This window comes from Nerophis ophidion, linkage group LG14, assembly GCF_033978795.1.
Source record: "Nerophis ophidion isolate RoL-2023_Sa linkage group LG14, RoL_Noph_v1.0, whole genome shotgun sequence".
Taxonomy (NCBI): domain Eukaryota; kingdom Metazoa; phylum Chordata; class Actinopteri; order Syngnathiformes; family Syngnathidae; genus Nerophis; species Nerophis ophidion.
In genome coordinates this window covers 34,375,724-34,400,527 of record NC_084624.1, presented here as the reverse complement: position 1 = coordinate 34,400,527, position 24,804 = coordinate 34,375,724, and the positions used below count along the sequence as shown (strand labels likewise).

The window sequence follows — 24,804 nt, the reverse complement described above, 5'->3', positions numbered from 1 at the left end:
AAGCTTTGATTTGTATTCTGATGCTTGGATTAATCGTTTATTGGTTGTAAATAATACAAATGGATAAAATACAGACTACATGGAGTGCCCAGAACATTAAATATGCAGACAGAATTTCAACATGGCCGCTCATGAGAGCATTGGTGTGAGGGTCCCAGGACATGTGTGGCAGCAAATAGCAGAGTTAAAAAAAAAGATTTAAAAAATGCATAATGCTCACATATTAAAAGGGAAATCTCAGTTTTGAGGATGTGCATTTACTGTATTACAAAAAAGAATGATGGTTATGGGAAGCAGAAAAAGGTTTGTTTATTTCACAAGTCATACCAAAGACTATAAAAATGGGACCAATTATCTTCCTGCTTGACACTCAGCATCAAGGGTTGGAATTGGGGGTTAAAGGCCTACTGAAACCCACTACTACCCACCATGCAGTCTGATAGTTTATATATCAATGATGAAATCTTAACATTACAACACATGCCAATACGGCCTTTTTAGTTTACTAAATTGCAATTTTAAATTTCCGGGGAGTTTCGTCTTGAAAACGTTGTGTAATGATGACGTGTACGCAAGACGTCACAGGTTTTTAGGAAGTATGAGCGCTACGCACACACACAGCTAAATGTCGTCTGCTTTAACGGCATAATTATACAGTATTTTGGAGAACTGTGTTGCTGAATCTTTTGTAATTTGTTCAATTAATATTGGAGAAGTCAAAGTAGCAAGATGGAGTTGGGAAGCTTTAGCCTTAAGCCACACTAACACACGGTGATTCCTTGTTTAAAATTCACGGAGTTGAAACTTGCCTATGGATCACAGCGGACATGGATCCCGACCACTTGTCAACCAGCAGGTTTCGGTGAGAAAATTGTGGTTAAAAAGTCGCCACTTAGCAGATATCAGTTGAGCTTGCGCCTCCCGTACAGCTGCCGTCGACTTCCCGGAGAAACTGCGCGTCAACACCCGGCCTTGGACGTACACTTCCGACTATCGGGTACTGTTAAACTCACTAAAACACTAGCAACACAATAGAAAGATAAGGAATTTCCCAGAATTATCCTAGTAAATTTCTCTAAAAACATATGAATCCGTCTCAATGCAACGCGATTGTAATCAGGTTTTTTTTTTTTTCTAGTCCGTCGCTATCAATATCCTCAAACACAAATCTTTCATCCTCGCTCAAATTAATGGGGAAACTGTCGTTTTCTCGGTCCGAATAGCACTTTTTAATGGAGGCTCCCATTAAAAACAATGTGAATATGTGAGGAGCCCCCACACGTGTGACGTCATCGTCTGCGACTTCCGGTAGAGGCAGGGCTTTTCTCCAGTTGCGAACTTTATCGTGGATGTTCTCTACTAAATCCTTTCAGCAAAAATATGGCAATATCGCAAAATGATCAATTATGACACATAGAATGGACCAGCTATCCCCTTTTAAATAAGAAAATCTCATTTCAGTAGGCCTTCAAATCACCAAAAATAATCCCGGGCGCGGCACCGCTGCTGCCCACTGCTCCGCTCACCTCCCAGGGGGTGAACAAAGGGATGGGTCAAATTTCACCACACCTAGAGTGTGTGTGACAATCATTGGTACTTTACTACTTAACTTTAACTAATTGCCCTAAAATACACTATAAAGTGTTTAATTAAATAGATTAGTTTTATTTATTTATTACTTGATGACTAAAATATTACACGGAAGCAGCCTTATTGTTAATGCAATTCAACTTTCAAATGTTGTTCAGTTTTTTTCAGTCGCGAACTAGAGTTTTTACAACCAATTGTCACATTTCCAAAACTCTAAACACGATTAGCACAGCATCCATCGGTATTTTGTGGCCAAACCATTCACGCATTACATGTTCTTTTCACACAATTTCTAGTCAGTTGACACATTTCCACAATGCTTACATTTTCTTAACAGACAAGCTATATCTTACAACAAAATTATGGATTGTTTTTGTATCATGTACAAATGTTAACACACAACATCCCACAATAGCAAAAACAATATTCCCAACCTATAATATTAAAACTTCTGCTCCTTCATTGTTTGTAAACTCTTTCAGTGCTTTCTGACATGTTGCTGTGTCGTCATTCTCAAATAAGAAAGGTACTCTCGTATTACGTAATTACAGAAATCTCGCAAGATTAGAGCGGCCCTATTTTGTAGTAGATCTAGAAGCAACCGATTCATGACCTTCCAACCGGGCATGGACCGATCCATACTATAAATAGATTGACCTAGTGGCCAAACGATGTATTCATATCTCCAAAGTGAAAATCGGTTATTGTTTTGTACTGATTAATTTTTAAACCCCTACTGATATCAGTTATAAAACAATATGTTTCAACCGATAATAAACAATTGAATCATTGAGACACAACTAATTTATGTTGGGTAAATTGGGCCGGCCGCAGCTAATTCCAGTCTGGTTTGGGCTAAGTGGCATTCAGTGGTCAAAAAGACTTTGAGGAGTGATGTTTTTGGAATCAGAAACAGAAAAAGACACTGTAATGTCTGGACATGGAAGGGTAACAGCAAGGGGGCCCAGGGGAAAGAGCAGGCCCAAGGAAGCAGCAATGTAGGTAGGTAAAAATGTTTGATGTGGCATTCCAAGGGCTGCAAGAACAGTAGTCTGTGATGAAATTGGTGTCATTATCAACGACCATGTCATCAACCACGATCTTTCCCTAAGAGTGGCTGATAAAAGAGTGCAGCCAGATTTGAGGTGATCAACGGTTGCCGCCATTACGCGTACCTTTCAACAAACCAAGAACAGTATTGCATTTTACATGTATTGTTTCTATTCTCACTTGACATGCCAATAAGGCCATAAAGTAATACCTATGATTTGCTGTTGTTTTTTTGTTCAGAATGCTGTTGTGTGTAAGCAATACTGTAAAACTGTGTCTATTCCTACTGTACCTCCTGTAGTAAACAGTAAAGGGGGAAAAAAAATTTGCTTTTTACCGGAATGTGGGTTCCATCCGGGTACCCTGGCTTCCTCCCACTTCCAAAGACATGCACCTGGGGATAGGTTGATTGGCAACACTAAATTGGCCCTAGTGTGTGAATGTGAGTTTGAATGTTGTCTGTCTATCTGTGTTGGCCCTACGATGAGATTGCGACTTGTCCAGGGTGTACTTCGCCTTCCGCCCGATTGTAGCTGTGATAGGCGCCAGCGCTCCAGCAACCCCAAAAGGGAATAAGCGGTAGAAAATGGATGGATGGATGGGTGTGAATGTGAGTGTGAATGTTGTCTGTTTATCTGCGTTGGCCCTGCGATGATGTGGCGTACCCCGCCTTCTGCCCGATTGTAGCTGAGATAGGCACCAGCGCCCCCCGCAACCCCAAAGGGAATAAGCGGTAGAAAATGGATGGATGGACGGAATGCTTTTGACTGTGATCACTACACGTGAACATGCTGTTCCCAACCAATACATGTAGTTTAAAATGGTGGATTGCATGTTTTGCACGCTTCCATCCATCCATTGTCTACCGCTTGTACCGTTTGAGGTCGCGGAGGGTGCTGTAGCCTATCTCAGCTGCTTTAGGCGGAAGGTGGTGTACACCCTGGACAAGTCGCCACCTCATCACAGGGCCAACAGTAATAGACTGACAACATTCACACTCACATTCATACCTGTAAAACTGAAACATAAAACTCTGCAATTTTTGTAATGTCAACAATAGCCAGTATTTTGAAACCTGGTGTACTTTGATTGACTGTATGTACCCTGTGAAGTGGAAAAAAATGTGTTATTCTTTGACAGAATCATTTAATTTTGAGTCAGATTTTCTGTGTTTTCTGAAATGAAAAAATAGTATATATTTAACAATAGTGTTTTAGAGAAGAAAATTATCCATTTTGCCAATTGTAGTTTGTAGGTGGGAGTCTTTGTTAAAAGTTTATAAAAAAGTATCTAAAGTATGGGTAAGCACTTGTTAACGATTGAAAAAAACCTGTAAATTAAAATGATGACAGCCAACCCTAATAATACGTGAACCCATCTCATGATAGAGTCGGTTGTCACAATGTGTTAGAGTGGCTTTGATATTAAATGATTACCTTTTTGTTACAGAGTGTTGGGGAAATGAGAAGAATGCATACTTCAAATTACCACCCAAAGCTTCAATTTAATGTGAGAATGAATATAGAAAGATGTTTTTATGATGAGCAATTAACTATGCCAGTGGTTCTCAAATGGGGGTACGCGTACCCCGGGGGGTACTTGAAGGTATGCCAAGGGGTACGTGAGATTTTTTTTAAATATTCTAAAACTAGCAACAATTCAATTTATAAATATATGTATTGCATAATACTTCAACAAAATATGAATGTAAGGTCATAAACTGTTAAAATAAATACAACAATGCAATATTCAGTGTTGACAGCTAGATTTTTTGTGGACATGTTCCATAAATATTGATGTTCATGATTTCTTTATTTGTGAAGAAATGTTTTCTCTATTACAATCCCCAAAGAGGGCACTTTAAGTTGATGATTATTTCTATGTGTAGAAATCTTTATTTATAATTGAATCACTTGTTTATTTTTCAACAAGTTTTTAGTTATTTTTATATATTTTTTCCTAATAGTTCAAGAAAGACCACTACAAATGAGCAATATTTTGCACTGTTATACAATTGAATAAATCAGAAACTGATGACATAGTGCTGTATTTTACTTCTTTATATCTTTTTTTCAACCAAAGATGCTTTGCTCTGATTAGGGGGTACTTGAATTAAAAAAAATTCTCAGGGGGTACATCACTGAAAAAAGATTGAGAACCACTGAACTACGCTATTAGTGTGACAAGTTGACAACCAAGCCCCTTCTGCCCTATACTAAATGGCACTGAAGGGGGCGCTTAAGATTTATACAGTATACCGTAAATAAAGCGGACAAAATGATGCCTAGCCCTTTTTGTATGTTAATTCTTTTACAAATATATGAACAGTGCAGAACTTTTTTGTGGTATGTGTATGGTGGATGAGCGAAACTAAATATGAAAAAAGAAACATTTGTATTTAAGTACACGTCTTTATTTTTGCATTAGGCAGCATTACAATGTTGGATTAAAAGACTGTAAAGGTGACTAAAGGGTGTTGTTTCATGCTTAGAGGGCTCTTATTGGTAAAAAAAAAAAACATACTTAGAAGGTTGTTAACAGTTTTTTCAAATATTTAGCTATGAAAATATTGGATTTATAAGTAGTAACTCCCGCTGTACTGAAATCAATTTACCACCGGTCTGGACTCTACTTTGCTGCGCTAAAATATCCCATAGGCGGTACTTCACTAAAAAAAAAAAAAATAACAAAACACTGATGTAGATGAACATTTGTGTTTATCACAGAAGGCGTTTGATGAGGTTCTTCCGCACCAAATCCATCTAAATGTGCCTTATTCACTGGAAAAAAGGGCTTGGACTGAAGAGCAATTTTTATTCAATATAAGAAGTAATTGTAAAAAATTATAGACACTTAAAAAATATATATGTTCTGTTAAACCACTAATGGTAACCTAAGCTTGCACGGTAATGTCTTGGTAGGTCAAAAAATTAAGATTTAGGTGGAATTGACTAACTAACATGAGGTGGCGACTTATCGAGGGTGTACACCGCCTTCCGCCTGAATGCAGCTGAGATAAGCTCCAGCGACCCCCCGCAACCTCAAAAGGGACAAGCGGTAAAAATTGGATGGATGGATGGATGACTAACTAACTGTAGTCTATTGTATAAGAAATGTGTCCCAATGAATTTGTCCATGTGTAAACAATGCAACGATCATACGGTATTTGAATACTGGTGTGCTCTTTGCTTACCAGGTTCTGCTGCTGATTCTCATCAGCGTCAGAGCTCATGGACTGCAGAAATAGCTCCTGAGGTGAAATGGGACTTAAGGCCACAAAACCTCCCCTTGTCCTATGTGGGGAGAACATAGAAACGTGTGAATAAACACTTGAAAAGTCTGCATAAATACATGTCAAGTAGAGATACAAACGCACAGGGCCGATCCGGCGCTGTGGGCCATCATAGGCAGAGGTTGTGCATTGGACAGGATGTCCTCAGGGAGGGTGGACGCATCCAAACGTTTGAAGATCAAGTTGCTCTTCTAATCGCAGACACTCTCCACCAATTAGCCTTAATTCTTCCTAAAAATGTCCTTTCATGATCCCTTACCTGAGCTTCTAGCTGTTGCCGCAACTTTTTGGCCTTATTCAGTTTGAAGTAGTCCATGATCATCATTGAGGCGTAAATCTTCCCCACCGTCATGTCCGTGTCTGCAAACGACAACGTTTAGAGATAACGGGTTCGAATGCTGACATCATTGCTTTAGAGCAGGGGTCACCAACCTTTTTGAAACCATGAGCTACTTCTTGGGTACTGATTAATGCGAAGGGCTACCAGATTGATACACACTTAAATAAATTACCAGAAATAGCCAATTTGCTCAATTTACCTTTAACTCTATGTTATTATTAATAGTTAATGCTATTTATCTTTGTGGAAACACTGATTATTTAATGATTTCTCACAATAAATATATATTTTTGATGACATGTTTTAAATAGGTTAAAATCCAATCTGCACTTTGTTAGAATATATAACAAATTGGACCAAGCTATATTTCTAACCAAGACAAATCATTATTTCTTCTAGATTGTCCAGAACAAAAATTTGAAAATAAATTCAAAAGACTTTCTAATAAGATTTAAATTTGATTTTTACAGATTTTCTAGATTTACCAGAATAATGTTTTGGAATTTTATCATAATAAGTTTGAAGAAATATTTCACAAATATTCTTTGTCGTAAAAACAGATGCTAAAATGAAGAATTAAATAAAAATGTATTTATTATTCTTTACAATAAAAAAATTAATTTACTTGAACATTGAATTAAAGTGTCAGGAAAGAAGAGGAAGGAATTTAAAAGGTTAAAGCGTATATGTGTTTAAAAATCCTAAAATCATTCTTAAGATTGTATTTTTTCTCTAAAATTGTCTTTCTGAAAGATATAAAAAGCAAAGTAAAAATAAAAAAATAAAAAAATAATTTAAACAAGTAAAGACGAAGTCTTTAAAATATTTTCTTGGATTTTCAAAATCTATTTGAGTTTTGTCTCTCTTAGAATTAAAAATGTCAAGCAAAGCGAGACCAACTTGCTAGTAAATAAATACAATTTGAGTCACCACGTTGGTGACCCCTGCTTTAGAGTCTGACCTTTGTTGATAGGCACCAGGAGGTCCAAGTTCTTTTGAGGCAGGTAGGGCCAGATGATGCTGATCTCTTTCTGCAGTTCAGCATCCAAGGCAATGCGGTCCTCACCACCTGAGACGCAAACAGCCCAGCTTCAGTGTTGGACAGATTTACCTAATGTTGTGACTTGTATTACTTCACCTCTGGCTATTTTAATGTCCAGTGCCGTGCGTATGAGCGACATGAGAGTGGAAGTGAAGTGGACCGACATGTCTTCGTCCACTGGCATGTTCATCAGCACCAACCTCTGGGTGACAAACCACATTTGATATATTTTTTCCAAACCATTCTCCTCCCAAGTATGCTCTAACTACCTTATAGGCAATCTTGGCAGGACATTTTTTGCCCAGGCCAAGCGGAGGAGACATATGTGTTAACATTTCATACATGGCCGTGTAGTGGATGCGTCCACTGCAGAAAGTGGGGAAGAAAAAGAGACACAGAGTACATGTTAGAAAAGTATAACAGTTATGTAAAGCAGCCACAAGTTCGCTTTTACTGACCTTGTTGTGAACCTTCTTACGAACTGGAAAGCGTAACTATTTCACAAGTGTACATCTCTTTACAGACTATTCAAGTATATTTGCTTCTCTCTCCTGAACAAAAGTTGAAACTTAATATGGATAAGTGCACAGTCAGCCCACATGAAGTACGAGATCCTTCTCCTGACATTTTTTTTTGTTGCAGGAATTAGATTTAACTTATTTTCTAAAATTATTTTGAAAGTTAATTAATTCATCATTCATCTAAATAAAAATATAAAAATGTCCAGAAAAAAATACATGAATACAAATCAATAAATTATTAAAAAATATATATAATAAGAAATAAAAGGAAAAATACACCATACACAAAATTGCAATAGATGATCACGATTTGATCTTAACTACTTTCTTGGCACTACATTTTGTTTTTAATTCATTTTTATTTCATCCTCATTTTTTACAGTAGTACTTTTTTCATTGATAGATGATCATGATTTGATCTTAACTACTTTTTTAGCACTAAATTTAGTTTTTTATTCATTTTTTTTTCATCCTCACTTTTTCCAGTAGTTCTTTTTTCAATGCGTCTTTTAGCATTTTTAACATTAGCTCATTTCATGTGTAATTATTCACTCTTTGTGTGCTGCTTTTGTTATTGTTGTCTGTGTTTACAGCTGCAACACGTTTATGTTGTCTATTTTGCTATTTGCTGCTATATTTGCTGCCCAACATGCCTTGAATTGTCCCCTGGGAACAAATAAACATTTTTCAGTTTGAATAACAGATCAAATGATCATCTTTTCTAATTGATAACGCCCAAGGATTGAGGGTTCTAGAGATTGAACGAAAATAAATTAACTTTAATTGAGATGGAATACGTTTTCATTATAGTGAAAATATTACTGTGAAATATAATAAATAAACTATATCTAGGGGTGTCGCCATTAAATATTAATATTGAATATCAGTCCGACATCAGGAAAAAAAAAACAAGTATTGTTTTGTATCCGCTTGCATGTAAAATTTTCGATACAAGCTCTGTCGGATAAAAGCCGTCTTGCAGTTTGTTTTAGTTTTTTCTTGTGTTTTAGTAAAGTCAATTTACAAAAGGTAAAAATGGTAGACTACAGGCTACTACGGGCTAGCAGCTACACAACAGCTAATCCCACGTTAGCACACAAGCTAGTTATATGCTACGTGATAAGTGTCCTTAATTTAAAAATATTGCAGAAGTCTAAAAACGACATTTGTCAATATGAACTAGTATCAAATAACGATAGTTGCGTAATACATAAAGATATTAAGTATCCAAGATAGAAGATTATTAGAAAGTGTCAAATAATAAACGTGTCCGAATCATTAAACTTTCTGTGTCATGAGTTTAACTTAATAAATTATTGTGGACGCAAAGTGTGGCCAAAAAACTATTACCAGTCTACTTCATTTCAAAGACATCATAAATCAATTCCGGACAGTTAATAATATATGAGTTAGTATTTTTAATTCCTACCTTTGTTCTCTGTTTAAGTAATTTCACTTGAGTAAACCTTTTCTAACATTCCACACTACAAAAAATTACAAGTATGAATGATATCTGCTAATATCATTTTGGATCAATATTAGTATCACGGCTCCTATATTGGTGTAGTATCGGATGTGAAAAAGTGACCATTAATTAAGTACATAACAATTAAAGGACATCTACACTAGCCACAAAAATTAAATGAATGGGTCTTGATGTGAACTCACCATGCCAAACGATCATATTCTCCCCAGATTCTGACAAATTCATCCAAGTGATGAGGTCCAAGGATTGAGGAGTCTCGTGTCAGGTACTCAAAGTTATCCATAATAACGGCTACAAAGAGGTTTAACATCTAGATGTGACAGGAGAACACCATACAAAGTCGTATAAGTTAAGAAATACAGTGCATCCGGAAAGTATTCACAGCGCTTCCCTTTTTCACATATTGTTATCTTACAGCAGGCCTGGCTAACTCGATGCTCGCGAGCTTCATGCGGCTCTTTGGCTGGTTTCATGCGGCTCTTAACTCTATTAGAAAAAATAAAAATAATTAAAAATCTATTAGTGCCCACGAGGTGTAGACGTGACAAACTCTTTGATGTCGGAGGCCCACGTTGCCATGTTACTTTAATGTAGTATATATACTGTCCCTGGCATTCGCCGGGACAAAAAACACGACATTTCCCAAAATGCACCGCAACCGAGACGCACGGCCACTTCATTGACTATATGTCAGGCATCATTAGCGCATTTCAAGGCTTCAAATCTTCAGCGTCACTTCAGCTCACTCCATGCTAACATTGACCAGAAATGTCCAAAAGGGACAGATTTTCGCAAGCACAAGTTGGCCACTTTGAAAAGTCAGGCAGAAAAGCAGAAACAGTTTTTGAAAAAATTTACAAAGCACTCAGAGACCGTAATGCTTGCATCATATCAACTGGCTTGGAACATTGCACAGGCTAAAAATCCATACAATGAAGGGGACTTCGTTAAAAAATGCCTCAGTGACACTGTTGAAATCTTGTCTCCTGAAGACGACAAACTACAAAGAAGGGTATCAGAAGTCCAACTGTCCCGCCACACTGTTGAACGCAGAATATCGGACATTAACACGGCTATTTAATCACAGTAGCACTCTGACCTTCAAGCATGTGAGTATTTTAGTGTCGCATTGGATGAGAGTTGTGACATACAAGACAAGCCTCAGTTGGCAATATTTGCACGGTCTGTGTCAAACGATTGTGTGATTAAAAAGAAGAACTCCTTGATATTGTGCCATTCAAAGACAGAAGCCGTGGCATAGATGTGAAAGAAACAATGATGGCTGCATTTGCGAAAGCTGCAATAGCTACAGATGGAGCACCAGCCATGATCGGATCTGTGAATGGGCTGTGGGTCTGTGCAAGGCTGACGAAACATTTCCCGAGTTTTGGAATTTCCATTTCATTATCCCCGGGTAGCAATTCGTATTAATTTGAAATACATTTGCTAAATAAAAATAAAAAATGTTTTCATATTGTCATTGTCGGGCACTGTATGTACAATTTTGAGGACAAAAATGAATTTATTCCATTTTGGAATAAGGCTGTAACATAACTAAACATAGAAAAAGTGAAGTGGTGTGAAGACTTTCCAGTAATTTACTGTACTCAGTGAGTTCTGACCAGGAAGGAGCTAAAGAAGATGAAAGAGACAAAGTAGCAGTAGGCAAAGTCGGTGCCGCAGCCTCCCTCATGGTCTGGAGACAATGTGAAAGGGGCAAGAGAGGTGTCGGGCTCGCACTCCTGACCCGACAGACAGGAAAGCATAATCTCCTGCCAGGATTCCCCAGTTGCACTCCTAAAAGGGTTAAACGTGTGCAAGCACCTCATTTGCATGCAATTGAGACAACACTTCCGCTGCTGGCGAATGAAGGTCAACATGCATTAATGTCGGCAGCCCACCTGAAGAGCAGCATGAGAGCACTAAAGAAGGTCTTGAAGTTGTTGTGCTGATTGATGTGGCTTTCGTCATTCAGTTTGATGTTTCCAAACACCTGTAGACAGAAAGTTATATTGCAAATAATACATCATAAATAATATCTGAGAGACTTGAATAGAGACGTACCTGCATTCCAATGATGGCGTATATGAAGAAAAGCATTGCGATGAGCAGGCAGACGTAAGGAAGCGCCTGTTGGAGAGGAGATTGTGGTACCGGTACTTGTAAAAAAAATAAAATGCCAAAATTGCAAACAAATGTAAAAAGATCCAACCTTAAAAGATTGTACGAAGGTCCACAGCAGGATGCGAATGGTGTAACCTTGCCTCAGGAGCTTGATCAACCTTGCTGTTCGGAAGAGCTTCAGAAAACTCATGTTGATGGTATTCAATGACTAGACCAAAAGATAAATGAAGCGAGGAATAAAAATAAAAGTAAAAAAAAATAAAAGCCTTTGTAATACTTGTATTTGTTGTAGTGTTGATGAGTGTGTTTCACCTGTAAATCCACAACAATCTCGGTGATGCTGCCGAGAACTGTGATGAAGTCAAAAATATTCCAAGTGTCTCTGAAATAATTCTGAATAAAATACAATAACACAATAATTATTCAGTTATTCAATTAAAAATAAATGCAGGAAAATGAACACATGTGCGTGTCTTTTCTTACCACCAAACCAAAGGCCATGATCTTGAGTATGCACTCCATGGAGAAAAGGACAGTAAATGCTGTGTTGAGATGTTTTAGGACGGCATCGTAGGCTGTTGGGGCAGAGTAGTACTGAGGAAACAGACAAAGATTACATTAATTTTGGGTTCAAAACATTAATGAGATAGTCAAGGCAGAACAATATGCTGCAAAGGAAGTGTTTCCTTCTTCCTGGTTGGGGTGAATTGACTCATAACTGCCATCTAGAGTTAGGTATGATGAAAACTACAGAAAGAGATGGCAATTGATGCGCTTGCATATTTCCACAAGCGTCTCAGTTTTAACCTGCTTTATGCCCCAGAGAGATGTTTTGGACACGTGTAACTCACCAAGGTCTGCCCCGTTCACACAGCCTGGGGATCGAACTAGGGTGCACCGATTGATAATTTAGAATTCTAGCCAACGAGCCAAAGGCCTGTGCTGTTAACTGTCCAGCGTGACTCCTAAGGTGTCAGGGAGCAAGGTTCACACATGTATGACATCACAGCCGCACTAGCTGCATCTGTTACACTCCCCCATTTAAACCACCCCCGGGGTCCTGGCACCAATGTAAGATGCATTTCAGAGTTAAGAGTGCTAGTGTTGCATATTTGATGGTCGTGTGATGGGTGATGAGCAAATGAGAAGCCAACGAGGAATCGTCGGACAAAAAGCTTTATTTGTTTCAGCTAGTCTGAGACTCAAACTGCAGCTCCAAGAGAAAGAGTATGAGCCTGATCACTCTTCCGCTGTCTTCTTGGACAACTGTCCCTAAATACCTTTTCCACATAGACTGTTACTCTTTGTTGTTCTAGCTTTGAGGCCAGTCAGTCTGGAAAACACCCAGTTTGTTGCTTGGCCAGTCATCCTATTTCCTGGGATCGGCTTGAGTTGGGTGACCATCGACCCCTATCCTCTACTCCTACTTGTGAGGGCTTCCTACCAGATGTTGCCAATGTCTTTATTATCATTCCTAAAATCCAAACATACATTCCTGTAAGAATTCAATTTCCTGGAGCCAAGAGCCACCACTCTCTGGAGCACTTGTGATGGACATGTGCACATTTGACCTTAGTAGAATAATCTTTTAAAGAATTCTGTGACCAAATACAAACACATGTTAGCTTACAATCATATAACAAAACGGTACACTGTATAATTTACCACACTGGCCAATGGACCAAAAGCCTGAGCTGCTTACTACTTGTCCAACACAGGTCTTAAGGCGTCAGGGAGTAAGGATTAATACCCATACTACTACACAGTACTTCTCACAGCTAAACTACCTGGCAGCCGTTACACTCGGCTCCCCCCATAAAACTCACTCTCAATCCGGGTCACAGCACCAACGGAACGCGCCTGGAACCGCCTCCTTTACACTGCTGGAGCTCGGACCTGCGTTCACAGTTTAAGAGTCGAGATTTCTAGCTAACGAGCCAAAAGCCCAAGCTGTCCAGAGCGACTCTTAAGGAAGTAAGGTTTACATGATACCAATTTCTTCAAATAGAATTGAATAAACAACCCTTAATTTTGCCTCCTCAGAAAAAAAACCTGAAACGGGATGCCATTCTACTACGATACCACCATACACCGCAGGAGACACACCACAAATGTCATTAATAAATCAACAGTGTTTTAAATATGGATTCACCCATTCATGCATGCACAATTACAGCTTGAAAGTATTACATCGTACCAGTAAATTGGTAAGATGATTTTAAAATACAATGTTGAGTAATGTATATATTGCCTGTATCAAATGCATAGTTGTGCTACATGCTCAAAAATATGTAAAACGGCAGCATTTTGACAAAGACATGCCTCCTCTTTAATAAATGCTTAATGTCTACAAACCCCGTTTCCATATGAGTTGGGAAATTGTGTTAGATGTAAATATAAACGGAATACAATGATTTGCAAATCATTTTCAACCCAAATCCAGTTGAATATGCAACAAAGACAACATATTGGATGTTCAAACTGATAAACATTTTTTTTTGCAAATAATCATTAACTTTAGAATTTGATGCCAGCAACACATGGCAAAGAAGATGGGAAAGGTGCCAATAAATACTGATTAAGTTGAGGAATGCTCATCAAACACTTATTTGGAACGTCCCACAGGTGTGCAGGCTAATTGGGAACAGGTGGGTGCCATGATTGGGTATAAAAACAGCTTCCCAAAAAATGCTCAGTCTTTCACAAGAAAGGATGGGGCGAGGTACACCCCTTTGTCCACAACTGTGAGCAAACAGTCAAACAGTTTAAGAACAACATTTCTCAAAGTGCAATTGCAAAAAATTTAGGGATTTTACCATCTACGGTCAATAAAATCATCAAAAGGTTCAGAGAATCTGGAGAAATCACTCCACGTAAGCGGCATGGGCGGAAACCAACATTGAATGACCGTGACCTTTGATCCCTCAAACGGCACTGTATCAAAAACCAACATCAATCTCTAAAGGATATCACCACATGGGCTCAGGAACAGTTCAGAAAACCACTGTCACTAAATACAGTTCGTCGATACATCTGTAAGTGCAAGTTAAAGCTCTACCATGCAAAGCAAAAGCCATTTATCAACATCATCCCGAAACGCCGCCGGCTTCTCTGGGCCCGAGATCATCTAAGATGGACTGATGCAAACTGGAAAAGTGTTCTGTGGTCTGACAAGTCCACATTTCAAATTGTTTTTGGAAATATTCGACATCTTGTCATCCGGACCAAAGGGGAAGCGAACCATCCAGACTGTTATCGACGCAAAGTTCAAAAGCCAGCATCTGTGATGGTATGGGGGTGCATTATTGCCCAAGGCATGGGTAACTTACACATCTGTGAAGGCACCATTAATGCTGAAAGGTATACACATGTTTTGGAACAACATATGCTGCCATCTAAGCGCCGTCTTTTTCATGGACGCCCCTGCTTATTTCAGCAAGACAATGCCAAGCCACATTCAACACGTGTTACAACAGCATGGCTTCGTAAAAAAAAGATTGCGGGTACTTTCCTGGCACGCCTGCAGTCCATACCTGTCTCCCATCGATAACGTATGGCCCATTATGCAGCGTAAAATACAACAGCGGAGACCCCAGGATGTTGAACGACTGAAGCTCTACATAAATCAAGAATGGGAAAGATTTCCACTTTCAAAGGTTCAAGAATTAGTTTCCTCAGTTCCAAAACGTTTATTGAGTGTTGCAGTCATGAAATTCTAAGTTAATTATTATTTGCTAAAAAAAGAAAAAAAAATTATGAGTTTGAACATCAAATATCCTGTCTTTGTAGTGCATTCAATCGAATATGGGTTGAAAAGGATTGGCGAATCATTGTATTCCGTTTATATTTACATCTAACACGATTTCCCAACTCAAACGGAAACGGAGTTTGTAATACACAGTACAGGCCAAAAGTTTGGACACACCTTCTCAAGTCAATGTGTTGTTTTTTTTTTCCATGACTATTTACATTTTAGATTGTCACTGAAGGCATCAAACTATGACACCTCTGAAGTGAAAACCTTTTCAAGCGACTACCTCTTGAAGTTCATTGAGAGAATGCCAAGAGTGTGCTAAACAGTAATCAGAGCAAAGAGTGGCTATTAGGAAGAAACTACAATATAAAACATGTTTTTAGTTATTTCACCTTTTTTTGTTAAGTAAATAACGCCACATGTGATCATTCATAGTGTTGATGCTTCCAGTGACAATCTACAATGTAAATAGTCATGAAATTGAATGAGAAGGTGTGTCCAAACTTTTGGCCTGTACTGTCTGCCCGGTACTCTCTGTCATTGAGTCAATCACCCAGATTTGAATAAGTTGTTTTGTTACCTTCATCATGAGGACCACCGTGTTAAGGGCAATCATCACCAGCACGGTGTACTCAAAAGAGGGCGATGCCACAAAGTGCCACAGCCTGTACTGGAAGGTTTGTCTGTTCTGGGGCATGTAGCGAGTCATAGGCTTGGCACTGATGGTAAAGTCAATGCAAGCCCGCTGAAAGAGATCAAAGAAGTACGGTTTCAGTACAACACTACCAAGTAGGAGATCAATAATTTACTCATGCACCGCACCTCATTCTTCTCCAGACTGCACTCCTGAATCATCTTGTCGCCCTGCTCCTGGAAAGTGATAATGATCAGAGCTACGAAGATGTTCACGAAGAAGAAGGGAAAGACCACGAAGTAAACCACGTAGAAAACCGACATCTCCATGCGGTTTCCTCGGCTCGGACCCATGCTCTCCTCGGTCACGTCGGTGGAGTGCTGCAGCACCCTGGGAAAAAGACGCAAAAGGTAAATCACAATTGTGCGACAAACTAATGCCGGTTCTAAAAAAGAAGGGCACTCACTGAGGCCATCCCTCGCCGGTTGAGACAGTGAAGAGAGTGAGGAGGGCCCAGCAGACGTTGTCGTAATGGAACTCGTGCCTTTTCCACTCTCTTCTTTTCACCTCCTTCTTGTCCCTGCTGTAGTCGATGTAGTAGCCTCTGTCGAGCACACAGGTCATACTTTAAGACAGGGCTCCCAAACTTTTGTGCACCAAGGACCGGTTTAATATAGGCCTTATTTTCACAGACGTGTGGCAGATAAATACAAGAAAAATAAGTGCACGAAAAATAAAACTCATCATGATGCTGAATTAGTGGGAGCCCTGGGCTTTTTTCCTTTGCAAAAAATCTCTCCAAAGACTTTTGTTCTTTGATCAATATTGCTAGCTTGTGGCCTCGTGAATGTGGCCATCTAATGTGTTGTACGTAATACTTCATGGTCGAGGACAAGAGCATAGATATCTAATATGAAGAGATATACTTGCCATTAGTTCCATTAGATTTCTATTGATTTTCTATTTATATTCTAAAAGGCTTCGCATGACATTCCTCTATAAAATAAATAAACAGCTCAATATTTCCATTGAGCAATAGTTCGTTCATAGATACAATCATTGTATACTTTTTTAATACTAACTATTTATGCAATAGAGCTATGTGCTAGAAAACCAACTCTTTAACTCACTAGGCCAACGGAGATGAGTATTTTATTCCTTCAGCACACTTATTATATGCAACAATTTAGCATTTTTGCACTTTAGCACTTCTCCATCTGCCTTATGCACTTTAACTACTATGGTGACGTTATTCTTGATGTGCCCTGAGCGGAGGTCATGCAGCAACTTACTGTGTTATATGGCTCTCCATTTTATTAAGTTTTCAATTTTCATATATACGTCTGTATATAAATTGTACTGTTTATGTCTGATGTTGGTGCTGTTTAGGGTAACTTTTTGTATAACCCATCAACCTGCAGTGGACTGCAGATGGAAATTAGCCTTTGGCTACAATTTGGCACATTTACATGGGGGCAACTTGTCCAGGGTGTACTCCGCCTTCCGCCAGAATGCAGCTGAGATAGGCTCCAGCAACCCCCGCGACCCCAACAGGGACAAGCGGTCGAAAATGGATGGATGGATGTTCATTAATGTGAATTGTCCCATGTATCATATATATATTTAACAACCAAAACAAATGGCGACTTCCTATTAGGAGATTTATTGCCAGACAATCACTAAGACTTCATTCTGGGGACGGCGTGGCTTCGTAGAGCGGCCGTGCCAGCAACCTGAGGGGTTCCTGGTTCGATACTTTCGCCATCGTAGTCACATCCGTTATGTTTTTGAACAAGACACTTCTCCCTTGCTCCTGATGGGTCGTGGTTATGGCTTTGCATGGCAGCTACCGCCATAAGTGTGTGAATAGGTGAATGTGGAAATAGTATCAAAGCGCTTTGAGTACCTTGAAGGTAGAAAAACGCTGTACAAATATATCCCATTTACCATTTACTAATCACTATCAAACATAAAATAATAATAGGATAATTGTATATAATTTGAGAATTGGAGAATCCAGAATCAAACTGTTCTTTGTTCACAAAACAGATACCTACGAAGTGTCGAAAGCAGAAGAGCAGTGATGGCGAGGTAGGTCTTTAGCTCCCCAGAAAACTAAACAATCTTTCCATTGCTGATTTACTCCAGTTTAGATACACACATTTCTTCTAGCTGCCATCTTGTAGAAATCTTGTGAAGTTCTTGAGGAGGATCTTGCATGAAAAACACTGCATCATACTGGGAGCTGTTATAATAATTATGTGTAAGTTATCACACAACTTAAGAATGCTTAAAGTCTGTTGCTATAGTTATGCTATTGTGCTCAAGCTGTACTTTTTCTATCTGTGCTAGGGCAAAACTTCTTGTCTGAGGGGTGGGCTCAGCTGCAGATGTTATCTTTGTTTTAGCCCGCTAACGACAAAGGACTTCAAGGACCTCAACAAAGATAAGACGACAGCACGCAGAAGAAACAGAGACAAGGCGAAATCACAAGAGCCCAACACATTCTGTCACGTATTGTGAGTACTGGAGCTGCTTTGCATGATATGTGTGACCACTCCTTTTCTAGGCGGCTTCAGTGACGTTGACTGGGGAACTCCTGAATAAATAGAGGGACCCGGCAGCTGTACCTTAGAGTGTAGGGCGAGACTGTGACCATGTGTGCAGCTCCATGCGATCTCCTCATGAGCTAAATTTAACTCTGTCACTGCATGATTCCTTGCTTCTTGTACGTTTATGGGATTTCGTCAGTTTTTGAACCTGACAATGATGGCCATCATAGCATGATCCATCCGTCCATCCATTTTCTACCGCTTATTCCCTTTGGGGTCGCGGGGGGCGCTGGCGCCTATCTCTGCTACAATCGGGCGGAAGGCGGTGTACACCCTGGACAAGTCGCCATCATAGCATGATATTATGACAAAAATATTAGTGCAGGTCTTTTCAGTGTGCAGATGTACCCACTGAACCAATAAGTTGTGTACAAAAAGAAACAGAATGCTGATGCTTTGTCTTTATGTTACCTTGGAAAAATAGGTAAAAAAGATACTTAACACTGTGGCTTGCTTGTTGCTTAATTACAGCATGTGTGTGTCTGATATTTACTCCTGCAAAAGATTCAGTTGTGAATCAAACATAACTGGCCAGATGTTTGTGTTCGATAAGTTTCAAAATTGGACCAATCATTTCCAGCAGCAAAAAAATGTGTTTAGGGATGTTGCCGCAGGGACGAAATGCCAAAAAGGAAGCAATGAGAGGTGATAATGTTGGTTAATAATGAAAGCTGGCGCCTATCTCAGCCCCCCGCGACCCCAAAAGGGAATAAGCGGTAGAAAATGGATGGAAAATGGATGGATGGAATAATGAAAGCATGTAAAAATATTTCGGTTGGGGACATCTCTGCGTCTTCGTTTGGGATAGTTTCCTGCTGGCCCCACTATTGACTGGACTCTCACTATTATGTTGGATCCAATATGGACTGGACTTTCACAATATTATGTTAGACCCACTCGACATCCATTGCTTTCGGTCTCCCCTAAAGGGGGGTTGCCCACATATGTGTTCCTCTCCAAGGCTTCTCACAGTCCCACTGGGGTGAGTTTTTCCTTGCCCCTATGTGGGCTCTGTACCGCGGATGTCGTTTTGGCTTGTGCAGCCTTTTGAAACACTTGTGATTTACGGCTATGTAAATAAACATTGATTGATTGATTGATTGATTGATTTAGACATTGATCCCGATTGTGGTATCTTTAATTTCAAGGCCTGCATTTAACATTCATACCTAGCAAAAGGATCATTAAAAAAGTATTGCGGTGCACTTACTGGCACTCCTTCTCGGTGTTCATGGAGCTGTCAGTGCAGTAAAAGAATTTGCCCTTGAAGAGTTGCACGGCGATGACAGCAAAGATGAACATGAAGAGCTGGTAGACAATGAGGATGTTAAAGACGTTTTTCAGCGATGTCACCACGCAATCAAATACCGCCTAATGAGAGAAGAGAAAACAGAGGTTTGAGAAGGAACACCACAACAAGTAAAAGTGTATGCAGATGTTTACCTTCAGCTTGGGAAGCCTCTTGATGGTCTTAAGTGGTCGCAGGACTCTCAGGACACGGAGGGACTTAATGGTCTTGATGTCACGGCCCTTGTTGTTTCTGTTCAAATAGTGGATATGTGGCATTCAGGGCCAAGGGTAGTTTAACCAGTGCACCAGGACATGCACCAACACTAACAACAGTACATGTAAAAGGTAATAAAAAAATAAAAACAATGAAGCCTCGTGTAAGATACCTTTTAAGCATCAGCAAAGTACTGATGAATTCACTGATAGGCCTGAATGGGCAATGTGGTGTAAAATGATCTAATTCTACAAAATAAAGTAAATAATCAGTGTAATGAAGTAATTTCTGGGGAGAAAAGAAACTTGTGACGAAATATTCTCCTTTAACAGTCACACTTGCACAATATAATGTGTATGGTCGGCATTTACAAAGATAATACTCCTCGTCTCTGAGTTTAGTATTGTGGTTGTAGTTTGCAGAGGTGTAAAACTACTTTGCATCATACAGAGAGGTCTTTATAATACAGTGGTACCTCAACATAAAAGTACCCCAATTTAAGGTTTATTGCAGATAAGAGCTGTCTCTCGGCTAATTGTTATGCTTTAATTTGAAAGTAAACATTTTAGTTACAAGCATCCCTGCCATTAGCTGACATAGCAAATGTTACAGTGAACGTTGTTAAATCCGACCAAAACATTCGGTCTTACTCGCTAATATTAACTTATAGTTAGAGTTTGACATAACTTAGATTTTTCAAGCATGGGATGGAAGCAAGTGAGTGTGAAGGACAATGCTGAGAAGAAGAAGAAGATAATATTAATTGAATTAAAGAATGAAATAATCAAAAACGTGACTGGGCGTGTCACCAACTTGGCGATGCAATTAGAAAGTACAACTGCCAGTCTACACCATACTGAAGCAGAATGAGTCTAACACCAGCCAAGAATGTCAAGAATGTAAAAATAATATCCAAATGGCAGACATTAATCCATGAAAATATGGAAAAGCTGCTGATGGTGTGTTAAAAAGAGAAGCAGCTGAAAGGAGATATTGTATAAGTTTGTTCTTAAAGGTAAATGCTGTACATTATTATTACATTACTTTATAAAACTACCTTAGTTGTAAGTAGTATATCCTATTGTATTGTTTTTCACACAATATTTGTCATCTAAAAGTTTCTTCTATTTTTTCAAAGTCATCTTACATGTTAAAATTGTGCTGTTTTGAGGGTGGTGAGCACAGATTAAATTTATTTTTAATTGCAATTAATTATAAATCCATTTCATTGGGAAATGTTGATGTTGAGAGCGCCATCAGAACTGATTATGCTCGTAAGTTTGATTACCTTACTTATGCACATAAGAGGGGCAGAATATTAACAACAGTGCAAACTACAATCACCTAAATCCACATATTGATAAATTGATAGAGTGTGCAGGTGTACCTAATAAAGTCGGTGTATGAGACAGCTGGATGATATTCGAGACGATGCAATAACAACAAAAAATACACAAAATGTGACACAAACAAAAACAGGCACATGACAGTAAGTGCTTAGTGTGACTTAATTAAATGTTTACCCCATCACATTCCTGGGTGCCCCCACAGAGACAAAATCCACAGGAACAACAGAGAAAAAAAAGAGGTTGCGAGGCATAAGAAGAGAGACACAGTTATAAAGTCACAACAGAGAAAAATCAGCATCTGCTGTAGCGTTACAACACAAAAGTTCATAAAGTTATTTGTCAGGACTTATAGACGACATAAATAATTACACAATCAAAATTTGACAGAAGTGCAACTTTGCGCTTCCTCTGCTGAGTTCAAGGATACTGCACTGGTGCACCTTTGTCCTGTAAAGAGTGATGTATACCCACAGTGCGTGATCACTGACGATTAGTGCAGTGAGTCACTGTGTTAGTCACGGGGCGAGCAGCAATATACAGTGACTCACGTCAGAGCAAAGGCAATGAGCGCTCCCACCACCACAATGAAGTCCAGGAGGTTCCACATGTCTCGGAAATAGGAGCCGTCGTGCAAGATGAGGCCCTGGTCGATCATCTTTGGAGGAGCGGTAACGCAAAGACGCATTGTGAGTCAGGTGGTGAGGGTGTTTTCACAGGAAATGTTGTTCGGTGCCTACCTTGATGATCATTTCAAAGGTGAACACTCCGGTAAAGACGTAATCAAAATAACGGAGGACCTTGGTTAGAAAGCATGAAAAGAGAACATATTAGTCGGCGTTTGTACAAAAAACGATTTATGATGTTCCGCCATCCAAATTTAAGGCAGGTACAATATTTGTAGTATATGGCAGTTAACTTATTTTTACACTAGAAGGTAGAGATGCGCGGTTTGCGGTCTCATCCGCGGAGTCTGTGGATAAACCGCGGGTCGGGCGGTTGACATGACGAAAAAATTGATTTTAATCAGATTCGGGCGGGTGGCGGTTGAATCATCCGGAAATATTTGATATATAATGCTCTGGAATCGGTATCCTTTGCCATTCAAAGAGCCGATTATGACCCGTGTCATAAAGCGAAGAAGACAATAGGAGACGCTCTTATTCTCTAGAATGACTGCTGGCATTCACCAAGATTATAAGTATTAAGGCGTGCTATGAAGTCATTGGCTTTGTCGCATGTACGATCTGCTTGTCAGTCTAGCAACATGTTGTGTGTGGCTTCCACGGCAACACGCACACGACTGCAAGGCATACTGGGTAACACAGAGTACACTAATGGTTGTGATATAAACAATTTTAACACTCTTAGTAATATGCGCCACGCTGTGAAGCCACACCAATTAAGAATGACAAACACATTTCGGGAGAACATCCTCACAGTAACACAACATAAACGCAACACAACAAATACCCAGAATCCTTTGTATTCATGACACTTCCTGACTATTTTATACTGCCCGCTAGCAGCAAACCACCCCCCCCCCCCCCCCCCCCCCCGTGTGTCGGTAAGGTGGGTGGGGTTGGGGGCGCGGGGGTGTAAAATATATTCAGCACATGTCACGGATACAAAGGATTGTGGGTATTTGTTGTGTTGCGTTTATGTTGTGTTACTGTGAGGATGTTCTCTCAAAATTTGTTTGTCAATCTTGTTTGGTGTGGCTTCACAGCGTGGCGCATATTAGTAAGTGTCAAAGTTGTTATATCATAACCATCAGTGTACTCTGTATCACCCAGTATGCCTTTCAATCTTGTACGTGTAATTTCGGAAACAGCACACAACATGTTGCCGTCCAACAATTGGCTCATACATGTTGTTGAAGATGTCTAAGGCAATGGCTTCATAGCCCGCCTATATTATTGTCATCAGGATGAACGCTATTGGATAGTCGCGAGAACGTTAGCGGCTCCAATTGACTTCATTACTCTGTGAAACAGGTTTAAATAGCTCTTTGAGTGGTAAAGACGGCGGGCGGGTGGGTACGGTCCTGATAAAATGTTTGTTCGGGTGGGCGGCGGGTGGATGACGATATTGGTGAAGCGGTTGCGGATGATTTACTTGCCTATCCGCGCATCTCTACTAGAAAGACAGTTTCTTAAACCAGGGATCTCAAACTCAAGGGATTCACTTCAGAATCTCGTTTTACCTATGTGACTAAATGTTGTTAACTATGTCACCAGAGCTATGGTAGGTCTTACATTAGAAATGTAATATTGAATGTTGAAATGTTGTATTTTGAGTTGGTCAGAGACAATTCTGCTGGCTTATATGAAGTTGCTTTTTGTGTAGCACAATGTGTTTTTGTTGTGCTGTCATTTTTGTGTTTGTATGCTGGAATATTCTGCGTCTGCAACAAAGTAGCAGCCAGGGGGATGAGACTCGCAGGACGATGCCAAAGACACTCGGAGCTGTGAAGTGGAAACCTACACACGGGCACCAGTAACAAGGCCGTCCCCAAAGTGACATTTGTCGATGTACTCAAAAAAACGCAGAAGTGCAAAGCACCAACACACTGGCCGGCTCTAAAGAGAACCGGAATGACTGGAAGCTGCGATGGAAGTTTCGGCTGAGGACGACTTAGAGAGAGAACCTTTATTGTACAAAACCCAAAACCAGTGATGTTGGCACGTTGTGTAAATCGTAAATAAAAAACGAATACAATGATTTTCAAATCTTTTTCAACTTATATTCAATTGAATTTACTGCAAAGACAAGATACTTAATGTCCGAACTGAGAAACTTTTTTTTTTTTTTGCATGAATTTAATGGCAGCAACACATTGCAGAAAAGTTGGCAAAGTGGAATTTTTACCACTGTGCTACATGGCCTTACCTTTTAACAACACTCTGTAAACGTTTTGGAACTGAGGAAACCAATTTTTGAAGCTTTTCAGGTGGAATTCTTTCCCATTCTTGCTTGATGTACAGCTTAAGTTGTTCAACACTCTGTTGTCGTATTTTATGCTTCATAATGCACCAAACATTTTCAATGGGAGACCGGTCTGGACTACAGGCAAGCCAGTCTAGTATCCGCACTATTTTACGACGAAGCCACTCTCTTGTAACACGTGCAGATTGTGGCTTGGCATTGTTTCGCCGAATAAGCAGGGGCGACCATGAAAAAGACGTTGCTTGGATGGCAACATATGTTACTCCAAAACCTGTATGTTCCTTTAATGGTGCCTTCACAGATGTGTAAGTTACTCATGCCTTGGACACTAATACACCCCCATACCATCACTGATGCTGGATTTTGAACTTTGCGCCTATAACAATCCGGATGGTTCTTTTCCTCTTTGGTCTGCAGGACACGACGTCCACAGTTTCTAAAAACATTTTGAGATGTGGACTCGTCAGACCACAGAACACTTTTCCACTTTGTATCAGTCCATTTTAGATGAGCTCGGGCCCCAGCAAAGCCAGCGGCATTTCTGGGTGTTGTTGAATAAT

At 39.6% G+C, this 24,804-nt stretch overlaps 1 protein-coding gene across 1 annotated transcript in view; it reads right to left on the bottom strand.

Moving 5' to 3' along the window:
* Window positions 1-24,804, bottom strand: part of cacna1eb (calcium channel, voltage-dependent, R type, alpha 1E subunit b) — a 159,115-nt gene that overhangs the window by 10,945 nt on the left and 123,366 nt on the right. The window contains exons 25-44 of the mRNA XM_061920498.1: window positions 22,036-22,095; window positions 21,847-21,953; window positions 19,889-19,985; window positions 19,656-19,816; window positions 16,300-16,437; window positions 16,022-16,223; window positions 15,780-15,944; window positions 11,929-12,039; window positions 11,758-11,838; window positions 11,534-11,653; window positions 11,386-11,451; window positions 11,223-11,314; window positions 10,944-11,118; window positions 9,504-9,631; window positions 7,584-7,680; window positions 7,411-7,516; window positions 7,234-7,341; window positions 6,192-6,292; window positions 6,017-6,123; window positions 5,834-5,933 (exon numbers count right to left, since the gene is read on the bottom strand). Coding sequence (XP_061776482.1) covers window positions 5,834-5,933; window positions 6,017-6,123; window positions 6,192-6,292; window positions 7,234-7,341; window positions 7,411-7,516; window positions 7,584-7,680; window positions 9,504-9,631; window positions 10,944-11,118; window positions 11,223-11,314; window positions 11,386-11,451; window positions 11,534-11,653; window positions 11,758-11,838; window positions 11,929-12,039; window positions 15,780-15,944; window positions 16,022-16,223; window positions 16,300-16,437; window positions 19,656-19,816; window positions 19,889-19,985; window positions 21,847-21,953; window positions 22,036-22,095 — 2,322 coding nt within the window. The remainder of the gene's footprint in view (window positions 1-5,833; window positions 5,934-6,016; window positions 6,124-6,191; window positions 6,293-7,233; window positions 7,342-7,410; window positions 7,517-7,583; window positions 7,681-9,503; window positions 9,632-10,943; window positions 11,119-11,222; window positions 11,315-11,385; window positions 11,452-11,533; window positions 11,654-11,757; window positions 11,839-11,928; window positions 12,040-15,779; window positions 15,945-16,021; window positions 16,224-16,299; window positions 16,438-19,655; window positions 19,817-19,888; window positions 19,986-21,846; window positions 21,954-22,035; window positions 22,096-24,804) is intronic.